Source organism: Lithobates pipiens, unplaced genomic scaffold (assembly GCF_037356315.1).
Source record: "Lithobates pipiens isolate NorthernLeopardFrog02 unplaced genomic scaffold, aLitPip1_a1.2 Scaffold_8, whole genome shotgun sequence".
NCBI lineage: Eukaryota > Metazoa > Chordata > Amphibia > Anura > Ranidae > Lithobates > Lithobates pipiens.
In genome coordinates, this window is record NW_027507903.1 from 404,780,805 (window position 1) to 404,793,884 (window position 13,080).

At 42.6% G+C, this 13,080-nt stretch overlaps 1 protein-coding gene across 1 annotated transcript in view; it reads left to right on the forward strand.

Annotated features, from left to right (window-relative positions):
• Window positions 1-7,072: 7,072 nt before the first annotated feature.
• Window positions 7,073-13,080, forward strand: part of GABRB2 (gamma-aminobutyric acid type A receptor subunit beta2) — a 595,464-nt gene continuing 589,456 nt past the window's right edge. The window contains exons 1-3 of the mRNA XM_077474103.1: window positions 7,073-7,642; window positions 7,814-7,905; window positions 8,658-8,725. Coding sequence (XP_077330229.1) covers window positions 7,566-7,642; window positions 7,814-7,905; window positions 8,658-8,725 — 237 coding nt within the window. The 5' untranslated portion in view covers window positions 7,073-7,565. The remainder of the gene's footprint in view (window positions 7,643-7,813; window positions 7,906-8,657; window positions 8,726-13,080) is intronic.

A 13,080-nucleotide genomic window follows, 5' to 3' on the forward strand; every position in this document is an offset into this window, starting at 1 on the left:
TCTAGTTCCCCGGAGTATCGGGAAAGGGTCCGAAAGGAAGCCCGCGTATTTTACTGATGCCGACGATGCGGAATATAGGGCTTGGATCCATTGCAGGAAATGTGGACCAAATCCCCATTTGGTTAGAACAAAATAAAGGTAATCCCACGAGAGCGAATCAAACGCTTTATATATGTCTAGGGAAAGCAAGAGTCCTGGAATTTTGTGCTGATTAAGTATATGGAGGAGATGGACCACCTTGTGGACATTATCCCCCGCCTGGCGACCGGGTACAAAGCCCACCTGATCCCTGTGAATGAGGGCCTGAAGATATCTGTTGACCCGCGCACTTAGGACCTTGCCCAGTACCTTCAGGTCAACATTCAACAGGGAGATGGGACGAAAGGACTGCGGGTCCGTGGCCTCCTCGGGCGACTTAGGTATCATAGTGATATGAGCTTTCAGCGAGTCCGGCGAAGGTCTCGCGCCGTCCCGCCAGGCGTTGAAATAAGATGTGAGATGGGGCGTGAGCAGGGGTGCAAATGTCTTGTAATATAGACCGGTGAAGCCGTCCGGACCGGGAGCCTTGGAAGGCTTAAGGGATTTTAGGGCTTGGGCGACCTCCATTTCCGTTATAGGAGCATTCAAATTATCTCGTGCCGCCAAGGACAATGTAGGGAGGTCAATCGATTGGAAGAATCTCTCAGCCCCGTCTCGGTCGAAGGCTGCCGGTCTATTATATAGGGATGAGAGGAAGGAGGCAAAGCCTGCCACTACTTTAGATGGGTTTGACGTAAGTCCCCCTCCCGTCACCTGCAGACGAACCGGCCTGCCCGGGCGTCCCACTGAATTAAGTTTCCTAGCCAACATAGGACCAGGTTTGTTCGAGCAACTATAAAACTTATATTTGGACCAACGCAGGGCCTTTTCCGCCTGAGCAGAGGCGAGCAGGTCCAACTCAGTGGCCAATTTGTCACGTGTCCGCCTATGGGTTACCGTAGGGTGCGCCTTCCATGTCGCGTCCGCCGCCTCTAGTAAAGAGGTCAATTCCCGTATCCGCTGCTCTCTGGCCCGTTTTGTACGGGAAGCGATCTGGATCAAGTGTCCCCTGACCGTCGCCTTGTGGGCTTCCCACAAGGCGATGGGAGAGCCGACCGAGCCCACATTTTCTGCAAAATAAGTTTGGATATGAGTTTCTATATGGGAGGATGTAGCTTTCGTACTTAGGAGGGATTCGGACTTGTGTCTTTTTTCAACCTGACTAACTATGTAACTATGTGACGTGGCAAATTATGAAATCTCCAAATGCAGCGCACATTCTCTTCTTCTTTAATGGGATAATAATGAAGCTGCTTTGCTGGTGATACTGATGGAGTTATTGCAAACACATTTTCAAAGGCTTTTTTTTCTAGTGATATCAAGAATAATATTATTATGTTTTGGTTTTTTTTTGGTCAAGTTACCACAACGCCATTATCCCATCGTTTTTAAGAACAAAGATACAACTATGTTGGTGTCCCTTGTCAATTTTACATTGTACTTTTTTAAATGTAACTGCCTACTCCCAAACTGTCATTTGAAGTAAAACACATAGCCAAGTTTTATTTCCCACACTTTTTTTATTGCAAATGCAATTAAACATGCTATCTGCCAATAATATAGAAAATATAACAAATCAAATTATTATTATTCAACAAAAAATAAAATAAAAGCCTCATACATGTGTCCTGCTTCTTAATATAGGGGGTTAACAATGCCAAGTGTCGGTGAAAGCAGGGATCCTTCATCCAGAGATAATTGTGAAAATAATCTGGATTATTCTCATGGAGCACCCGTAGCAAAGGCTTTCTACATAATTGGTCACTAACTCCAAGGCCAATAATAAATAACACAGTATCTCCTCTGATTCCGCAACATGTCCGGTTAACAAACGGTCGTTCTGAAACGAACTGAAAAGCATGAAATGAAAAGTGTGAACTGAAAAGCGCTAAATGAAAAGCATGAAATGAAAAGCGCGAATCAACACTCACCAAAATTCTACTAGCACAAAATTAGCAGAAGGAGCCCAAAGTGTGGGGCTAAAGATCTGAAAAACCACGTAGTACGTCAATACGTTCATGTTTGTTGGCCGACAATTCCTTGCCGCTTATATGCAAGACAAAATTCAGGCACACGACTTCGGACAAAAGTCTGAGGTTTTGTCTGTGGAAAATCCGATCGTGTGTACCAGGCTTTAGATTTGAACCCAAGACCCTAGTACTGCAAGGCAGAAACTTGCACAGTTTAGAAGATATTTACTATATACGCTGCCACCAACGTCAGTAGTCAGTTAATCTTTGGGATGTGGTAGGAAGCTTAGGTGAGCCCAGGGAAAATATGCAAACTCCATGCAGGTAGTGTCTTGGCTGGGATTTGGATCCAGGGCCCCAGTGGTGCAAGGTAGATTTGCTAATTAGAGCCTAATGATAATGCATTGAAAAAAAACACACAACAAAAAACTTTTTTATTTATTACAGGTATTTATATAACATTGTCATATGCAGTGCTTTACATATTGAACAGTTTCATCAGTCTCTGTTCTCAAGGAGCTTACAATCTAAGGCCCCTAGTTCACATACATCCCCATACCAGGGACAGTATCAAGCAGCTGTCTTTGGAATGTGGTAGGATGCTTAGGTGAACCCAGGCAGAACGCGCAAACTCCATGCAGTTAGTGTCCTGGCTGGGATTTGGATCCAGGACCACTGTATTACAAGGCAGAAGTGCTAATTAGAGCCTAATGATGATGCATTAAAAATGCGCACAATAAAAATTTTTTTTATTTATTACAGATATTTATATAATGCTGTCATGTGCATCACTTTACATATTGTAAAGTCATATCAGTCTCTGTCCTCCAGGAGCTTAGAATCTAAGGCCCCAGTTCACATACCAGGGACAGTAAATCTTTGGAATGTGGTAGGAACCGTAGGTCAGCTCAGGGAGAACATATAAACTCTATGCATCCCCATATCAGGGATAGTTAAAGTGGTTGTAAACTGTGTTACACCAGTTTTACCTACAGGTAAGCCTATAATAAGACTTACCTGGAGGTACTCTAAATATCTCCTCAACTTGCACACTTGATACTATATGCGTTGCCGCCGACGTCATCGGCACATGTGCACTAAAGAAACGGCATGCTGGTGCCATTTTTTCAGAGCCTATGCCGTGGCCGGCGGCTCCCACGCGCATGCGCAGAAGTGACATCATGACGGCTCCTGCCAATCACAGCGCTGGAGCCCATGAACCCTCAAGTAACTCCGGTGAAAGATATCAGGTGTGGGAGCGGCTTGCGGTTGGCACTGCAGGGCATTGTCCTAAGGTAAGTATTTCACAATGCGCTAGTATGGGATGCATAATAGCTCATTATGCCTTTGTCTTGCAGATTTTTTTTGTTTGTTTGTTTGTTTTTTTGCAACCTCTTTAATCTTTGGAATGTGGTAGGAAGCTTAAAGCGATAGTAAACACACTGACGTTTTTGTTTTTTTCTTGACCTTCAAAGGAAAAGGCATAATGAGCTAGTATGCACTGCATACTAGCTCATTATTAAATACTTACCTTAGAACGAGGCCCCAACATCTGGCCCGATCCATGCTGAGGGAGCTGACATGTTCCCTCAGCATTTCTTCCGGGTATCGCGGCTCCGGCGCTGTGAGTGGCTGGAGCCACGATATCGTCACTCTTGCGCATGCGCGTGGGAGATTTCTTTCCGGCAGGGTCTGGCGTCTGCCGGACTTTCAGCCGAGAATCCCCTGTGTGCATGCGCTGCTGCAGTACAGTTTAGGAGATTTTTTTTGTACCTACAAGTAAGCCTTATTATAGGCTTTCCTGTAGGTAAAAGTTATAAAAATGACTATACAACCACTTTAAGTGAGCCCAGGGAGAACATGCAAACTCCAGGCAGCTTCGTCCGTCTCTGTCCTTAAGGAGCTTACAATCAAAGGCCCCTAGTTCACATACCAGGGACAGTTAATCTTTGGGATGTGGTAGGAAGCTTAGCTGAGCCCAGGGAAAACATGCAACACCTGGCTGGTATTTGGACCCAGTACCCCAGTGTTGCAGGGCAGAAGTGCTAATAAGAGCCTAATGATAATGCATTAAAAAAAAAAAAAAAAAAATATATATATATATATATATATATATATATATATATATTTATTACAGCTATTTATATAACGTTGTCATATGCAGTGCTTTACATATTGTACAGTCTCATCCATCTCTGTCCTCAAGGAGCTTACAATCTAAGGGCCCTAATTAATGATAATGCATTAAAAAATGCAAACAAAAAAACTATTCTATTTATTACAGATATTTATATAATGCGGTGATGTGGGCCACTTTACGTATTGTAAAGTCATATCAGTCTGTCTCCAAGGAGCTTACAATCTAAAGCCCCCCATTTCACATACATCCCCATATTAGGGACAGATAAATTGGTTGTAAACTGTGTTACAACATTTGTACCTACAGGTAAGCCTAGCCTATAATAAGGCTTGCACCGTTTAGGAAATATTTACTATATACACTACCGCTGATGTCATCGGCACATGCGCACTGAAGGAACGCCCGCTTGTGCCATTTCTTCAGGACCTAAGCAGTGACCGACAGGCTCCCACATGAGTGCGTGGGAGTAACGTAATGGCGGCTCCAGCCAATTACAACACTGGAGCCCATGACCCTGGAAGTAACTCCGGGGAAAAGTGTCGACCGTGGAAGCGGAGTGTGGGTGGCACTGCAGGGCATCATTCTAAGGTAAGTATTTCATAATGAGCTACTGTGCGATGCATACTAGCTCATTATGCCTTTGCCTTGCAGTTTTTTGTTTTTTTTTTCCCTGGAGGTTTACAACCTCTTTAATCTTTGGAATGTGGTAGGAAACTTAGATGCGCCCAGGGAGAACATGCAAACTCCATGCAGGTGGTGTCCTGGCTGGGATTTGGATCCAGGGACCCAGTGCTGCAAAGTAGAAGTGCTAATGATAATGCATTAAAAAATGCACACAGCAAAAGATGATTTTATTTATTACAGATGTTTATATAGTGCTGTCATGTGCGTCACTTTACATATTGTCCAATTTCATCAGTCTCTGTCCTCAAGGAGCTTAATAATAATAATAATAATAAATTTTATTTATAATGCACTTTCCATCAAAAGACCTCAAAGTGCTACATAATTACAATAAAAACAAACAAACCGCTTAATTTACAAAACATTTGCTAAAAAGAAAAGTCTTCAACCCCTTTTTAAATTTTTCAGTACAGCTTACAATCTAAGGCCCCTAGTTCACATACATCCCCATATCAGGCACAGTTAAAGTGGTTGTAAACTGTGTTCCACCACTTGTACCTGCAGGTAAGCCTATAATAAGGCTTACCTGGAGGTACTGTAAATATCTCCTAAACTTGCACAGTTTAGGAGATATTTACTATACACGCTGCCACCGACGTCATTGGCACATACGCACTAAAGAAACGGCCCACTGGTGCCTTTTTTCAGTACCTGTGCCATGACCGAAGGCTCCCGTGCGTATGCGCAGAAGTGACATCATTGTGGCTCCTGCCAATCACAGCACCGGAGCCCACGAAGCCAGAAGTAACTCCGGTGAAAAAGATATATATTTTTTTGGAGGTTTACAACCTCTTTAATCTTTTTAATAAATGTGGTAGGAAGCTTAGGTGAGCCCAGGGAGAACATGCAAACTCCATGCAGGTGGTGTCCTTGCTGGGATTTGGACCCAGGTCCCCAGTGCTGCAGGGCAGAAGTGCTAATTAGAGCCTAATGATAATGCATTAAAGAAATGCACATAACAAAAAAACTTTTTTTTTTTATTGCAGATATTCATAAAATGCTGTCATGTGTGTCACTTTCCATATTGTCCAGTCTCATCAGTCTCTGTCGTTATGGATCTTACAATCTAAGACCCCCTCCCAGTTCACATACCAGGGACAGTTCATGTTTGGGATGTGGTAGGAAGCTTAGGTGAGCCCAGGGAGAACATACAAACTCCATGCAGGTAGTGTCTTGGCTGGGATTTGGATCCAGGTCCCCAGTGCTGCAGGGCAGATGTGCTAATTAGTGCCTAATGATGATGTATTCAAAAATGCACACAATAAAAAAAATATATACATATTATTACAGATATTTATATAATGCTGTCATTTGTGTGACTTCCCATGTTGTCCAGTCTCATCAGTCTCTGTCCTCAAGGAGCTTCCAATCTAAGGCCCCCAGTTCCCATACCAGGGACAGTCTCATCAGTTTTGGGATGTGGTAGGAAGTGTAGGTGAGCCCAGGGAGAACATACAAACTCCATGCAGGTAGTGTCTTGGCTGGGATTTGGATCCAGGTCCCCAGTGCTGCAGGGCAGATGTGCTAATTAGTGCCTAATGATGATGTATTCAAAAATGCACACAATAAAAAAAATATATACATATTATTACAGATATTTATATAATGCTGTCATTTGTGTGACTTCCCATGTTGTCCAGTCTCATCAGTCTCTGTCCTCAAGGAGCTTCCAATCTAAGGCCCCCAGTTCCCATACCAGGGACAGTCTCATCAGTTTTGGGATGTGGTAGGAAGTGTAGGTGAGCCCAGGGAGAACATACAAACTCCATGCAAGTGGTGTCCTGGTTGGGAAATGGACCCAGTGCTGCCAGACAGAAGTGCTAATTAGAGCCTAATGATAATGCATTAAAAATGCACACAATAAAAAACGATTTTATTAATTACAGATATTTATATAATGCTGTCTTGTGTGTCACTTTCTATACTGTCCAGTCTCATTCCTTATGGATCTTTCAAGCCCCCAGTGCACATATCAGGGTCAGTTCATGTTTGGGATGTGGTAGGAAGCTTAGGTGAGCCCAAGGGGGACATACAAACTCCATGCAGGCGGTGTCCTGGCTGGGACGTGTATAGAAGTCCAGTCACTGGTGGAAGTGATGCTTGTTTCTCTACTTGTCCGAACTCTCAGTCCTTCCCATGTGATGACGATGGACGGTTAACCCTTCCCTCTCCCCCCCGCTCTGCATACAGCCGCCTGTGTGTGTGTGTGTCTCCGGCACGGCGCTGTCCACGGATGCGGTGCTGAAAGCTCGTGTCGGTTTCCTCCTCACCCCCCTTCCCCCTCCTCCACTCCCACATCAGCCTCCGTGTCAGCAGCATCAGTACGGAGACAAGTAGCTGCCGCCCGCACCGAGCAGACCGAGCACAGCGGAGGAACACGTCCCCCCTCCTCGCCTTTACATACTGTGCCGAGCCAAGGCCAGCGGACGGGGTCACTGAGCCTCTCGGGTGTGGGCTGCCTAAAAGTTGTCGGGGAGGGGGGACTCGTCCCCCCTGTCCCCTTCCATTGTTTGCTCCTATGTCTGTAGCAAGCGAGCACTGCTCCGTTTTGATGTTGTACTGAGCTACGCGCATGCGCGCCACTTGAGAATTACTGCACTGGTCACAATAAGTTGGATGTCTTCTGCTCTTCACTGAAAGCCCCTAAATCATATCCCCTCCAAAAAAAAAAAAAAAAAAAAAAAGCCAAAGGGATGTTGAGATTCAAGAAAAGAGGTTACGCTGGGATCTGGTCACTCCAGGTTATCATTGCAATGGTCTGTGCACAGAGGTAAGTGACTGCAGATTGGAATGGAGGAGGTGGTGGTGGTTGGTGGTGGTGGTGGGGGGGGGGGGGGGGGTGTTTTGCTTTGACTTTAAATAGACCAAAAAATGGTCCAGGGAGCTGGGATGGGGAACTGACAAAGATCTCTCTGTTGTTTTGTCTTTGCTGTTTTTTTAGTGCCAATGATCCCAGCAATATGTCACTGGTTAAAGAGACGGTTGATAGACTCTTGAAAGGCTATGACATCCGTTTAAGGCCAGATTTTGGAGGTAAATGACATGGATGAAGATTCATTACTGGCTGGCTGATGGATCTGAAGGTGCATGGTCTTGTGTGTGTGCCATACTGCTCATTTTATTTTTTGTTTTATTTTATTTTTTACCTAGGACTGATGACAACTTCAACTCATCTAACAATCACAAGCATCTCTCTCAATTAAAATAGTCCACCTTCTATACAATGTCATGTCTATTATCTGTGTGATCTGATCATGTCTTCTTATCACTATCCGCCTGCTTGCCTGCCTGCTCTTAGCTTCTTAGCATGTTAACTCATGTGGCTTAGAATGTTGGGGCTACAGACATGTATGGATTGGCTACTACAGCATGTGTGTGTGTGTGTATGAACAATCACAACCTATGTCTTATTACTTTGAAGAGTTGCAGGGCAATTGTTATTTAACCCAGTAAACTGTTGGCGCGATATAAATCGTGTATAATAATAATAATAATAATAATATAAGAGTGTTAGCAATGCATGCATTTTTTCAACGTTTTTATTTTAGTAAGGTATGCTATATATGGTTACCCTAAAGCATACCATTATTAAACGATAGTTTCTTCTCTTTAAATAATGATTGCCTTAAACTAAATGTAAACGTTTAGTATGTTCTGTCGTAGACCTTGCTCCCGTTGTAGATCTTGCCCCTTAGGTTAGTTATATATCGAACCAGTAGATCAGGCAGTCAGAAAAGAGTTAAGTTCTTAGATATCTCAATGTGGACCTTCCTGTTGGCTTGCAGGTCCTCCTGTGGCGGTGGGAATGAACATAGATATTGCTAGTATAGACATGGTATCAGAAGTCAATATGGTAAGTCATATTTTTATTACTGTTAAAAAAATAAAAAATAAATAAAAAAAATGATAATGAATTTGGTAACAGTTGTTATTAAAGCTGGCTGTATTTTTTTTAGTCCAACATATACAATATTGGTCACATGCTAGGATCGCAGTTGTGTTGTCATCTGTGTCACCTGTTTGAGAATTGACCTAACACTAAGAATGGATTTGCTTAATGATCATTTTTATACACATTTTTTAGATTTTAATATAGTATGATGCCTTGAATTTTATCCAACATTTGTATGTAAGAATAAAAATAAAAATAAAAATACACATCAAATGAAATAAGATTTCAGGGCTATCGCTGTCTTAGTGTCCAGGTCTCACCACTGACAAGTCGTGATGACCTATTGACAGTCTTGTGTAGTACAGTCACTTTCTACGTATAGTAGCTTTTGATCGCTAAATTCAAGAAGCAGCGTTTGACTTGTTTGCTTCATGCAATAGCATCCCCTGCTGACATATATGTTGCACTGCAGATCATAGACAAATTAGCTTTCCTTCTCCATTTGAGTTAAACGTGGGGACTGAATGGAGAGAAAAAAATAAATAAAAAAGAACAAGGTTGGAGAAGTTTGCTTCATTTAGTTGAAATAGCTTTGTTTGTTTGTTTAGCAACACTGCAGTACAATAATTTGTTGAGTAGAAGGACATAATACATATAGTGTCTGCCTCAAGGCCATTTTTTTTTTTACACACATAGACACAGAACATTCATATATCAGCTCATCTGTACTACTATTCAATTGCAACTGTAACTGTATGACATTGTAAATTATGCCATTGAGTAAAAAAAAAAAAAAAAAAAAAGAAACTTGCATAAGAAGCAAGTGATGGCCATTTTGGCATTTGAATCAAGAACCACATTGTGCAGTAGAGATAAATTATTTGAATGTCTTCCTTAATCTTTGCAATGTAACTTCTTAACTGCTGGGAAGGTAAAATAACATTTCTCTTGAACAGTCTACGGTACGTTTTTTTTTCCCCCAAGTTCAAAGGATGTCAGGAAGTGATTGCAGGGAAATGCTAATCAAGCTTGTGCTTAACATAGCCTAAAACATTGTTATGTATGCTGAATATTTGAATGTCAGGATGATAGCCTGCTTCGGCTTAGCAAGGGTTAAGCAATCAATCACTCTCTAAGGGTTAAATGAACACTCTGAGCAGAATGATGAGCCGCATTCTTTTTCACAGGTCTTTTTCATTTCGATGTGTATATCCTGATAAACTCAATTGGGCTGATTTAACAAGTTAAGGGACAATTGCAGTTGCCTAGAGCAACCAGTTTTATAAAGATCTGAAACGGCAAACTGAAATCCGATTGGTTGCTGTGGTTACTGCACTATGCACATCATCCTTGCTCTTTTCACTGCTTATTAAACAAGAATTACTGTGTTGTATGCATGAGACTTAATGGTAGTGATGTTGCTTACTAACAAGTAGTACATTTAAGAGCTTTTGAATATAATGAATGCACATGTGTTGAGTACTAAGTGGTTTGTTATAACAGTACCTAGATGGTGTGCTGAAGACAAGGTTAGAAATTATAGGAAGAAATGCTTGTTTTGTTGGCTACTTTCTTTAGAACTCAAAGGGCACAATGTTGTGCATTCAGCTTGCATAGGTTGTTAACCTGCAGATGACTGGGACAGCTTATAATGCTATGCGATTTCACGCATACTAACTATTTCTGAATTCCTGGATATTTCCACATGCCATTTGAAGCTCTGATGTCATCAGTTAGTCATTGCATTCCCTAGGATTCCATTACAATGCTAACTATACCTCTCTCCAAGATACTATGCAAATTTGGTAAGCATCAAGGAAAAATCGGGAGTATTGGCAAGCATGACGTGTTGACATATCAAAAGCATGTGAATCTCCATCGTGCTAAAAAATCTGCAATTTGTAGCATTTAGAGTGAGATACTGTTATCTACAGAGCAGCTACAAAATTGCTATGCAGCTGAAGAAAAGGAAAAAAACATGAAAAATACTCATCATAAAATAACTTCTGCTTTTTTTCCACTATATTTATTAAGGCTCGACTTTTTAATACATTTAGTGCAGTTGAATATTTATTTTGCAGACCTTAATACATTTATTCTCTTATAGTTGTATAGGATTTAAAAGAATCATAGCTGACCCCTGGGAAAAGTTTTTGCTGTTATTAATTGCCGTGGTTGAATTATACAAGTGTTAAAAAACTTCACTATCATTACTAAAGAAGAATTTATTAGAGGCAGGTATGTTATCTATAAACCAATTACAAGCTTCCAAAGGAAACCAAAAGTAGATGACACTCAGGGGTCTATGTAAAAAAAAAAAAAAAGAAAAGTTACAAATAATACCCGTAATGTTTGTAATGTGTGTGGGATGTCAGATTCTATTGCCTTCCTTAGGGTGAATGCACCATTCCCCGACATTTTATATTAAGAAAAGAGAAAGCCCATAGGCGTTAAAAAACATTTGACCAATAGAGAAAATAGCCTTATACTAAAGGCTAAGAACATGCGACCAGCAGGGAGAATAATATGAGGCCTTCTAAAGTAGTGGTCGTCAACCCTGTCCTCAGGGCCCACTAACAGGCCAGGTTTGTAAGATAACTGAAATTAATCACAGGTGATATCATTTGCTGCTCAGTGATTGCAGTATTCTAGTCTGCATATCACCAAGGTAATACATAAAACCTGGCCTGTTAGTGGGCCCTGAGGACAGGGTTGATGACCACTGTTCTAAACTGTGTACAATGATCAGATTATTTCACTGTTTGGGAGGTTCAGCGAGCAGCCAAAAAAAAATACATGCTTGGCCGAGCTGAACCCCTAGATGCAGCAGACACTGAAATATTTAGTAGCAGTAAAACTACAGCTGCTAAATGTGAGAACTTCCAGCTCTAGGCAGCCTGTACCCACTGGTGTCCTAACAACCAGCGACTCATCCCAGCCAGGCAAGTTCAGCTGTCAACCAGGGATTCCAGCTGACAGCTGCATGTAAACAAAAGGACAGTGTAAAAAAGGAATACATAACATTGTGGAGCCCCCCAAAATACATACCTGACCCTTATCTGAGCTAGTAGCCAGGTTGGCCATGGAATGGGAGGAAGAGCTTGGACCCCCCTCCTGAACCATACCAGGCCACATGCTCTTGACATAGGGAGGTACCTTACCAGGGGGGAGGTCCCTGGCAAAGCACCTTATGCCCATATAGATGAGGACAAGGGCCTCTTCCCCACAACCCTGGTCTGGTGGTTGTAGAGATCTATGATAGGGGGCTTTTTAGAATCCGAGTGCCCCCTTTAACAAAAAATAGGGGCCCCCAGGCACTGCCCCCCATTCACAAAAAAATTCAACAAATGGTTCTCCTGGTTACAGATCTCTGTGAATGGATGGCGTGGCTGTGGGTACAGAGCCCTGCACAGCCATGCAAATTTTAGTAACATGGCGTGACACTGATCCCAGTAAAGAGCCGATGACGCAGCTCTTTACGCATGTGATCACCTGTGTTCAATCACAGCTGATCACATGTAAACATGGAATTGCCATTTATAGGCTCTCCTCACCTCACACTGACAGAGTGTGAGACAAAGGGACTGTACAGGTAATCAGGGCACTGATCTTCAGTGCTTTGATTACAGTGCAGCCCCAACAGCGCCCAGCAAGTGACGCCAGGCTGTGCCCATGAGTGACACAAATCAGTGCCCATCAGTGACACCAATCAGTGCTGCCTTTCAGTGGCCATCAGTGCTGTCCATCAGTGCCACTTGTCAGTGGCATCTATTAGTGCCCATCAGTGCCGCTTATCAGTGCAACCTATCAGTGTCCATCAGTGCAGCATATTAGTGTCTCCACATCAGTGCCACCTAATCAGTGCCCCCTCATTAGTGCCCATCAGTGCAGCCTCAGTGCAGCATATTAGTGCCTCCACATCAGTGCCACCTCAGGATTTTGTTGGGGTCCTGGCAACCATGAGATCTCAGCAACCATGAGATCTCAGCTTCTACAACACACAGAAAGATGGGACAATATATTGGGACAAAAAAATACAAAATACGCACAAGGGGGCATTGCTTATCTTCATTGTCATGTGACCTTTGTGCTTCTATCTTTATGCACAGTAGAAATCTTCTGCCCCCTATGCCCCCACCCCTGCTACTGCAATCTTACGGTGTGGTGGTGGTTAAAAGAGCTAGTGGGCTGTGATAGGCATTCATCAAGAGGGCCTGACTGTTCTTACTTTTCTGTCCAACGCCTTTATTCATAGAAGCTGGTACTGCAGCTTCTATGATCAACACAGTATCTATGAATGAAGGACAGGCAGATGA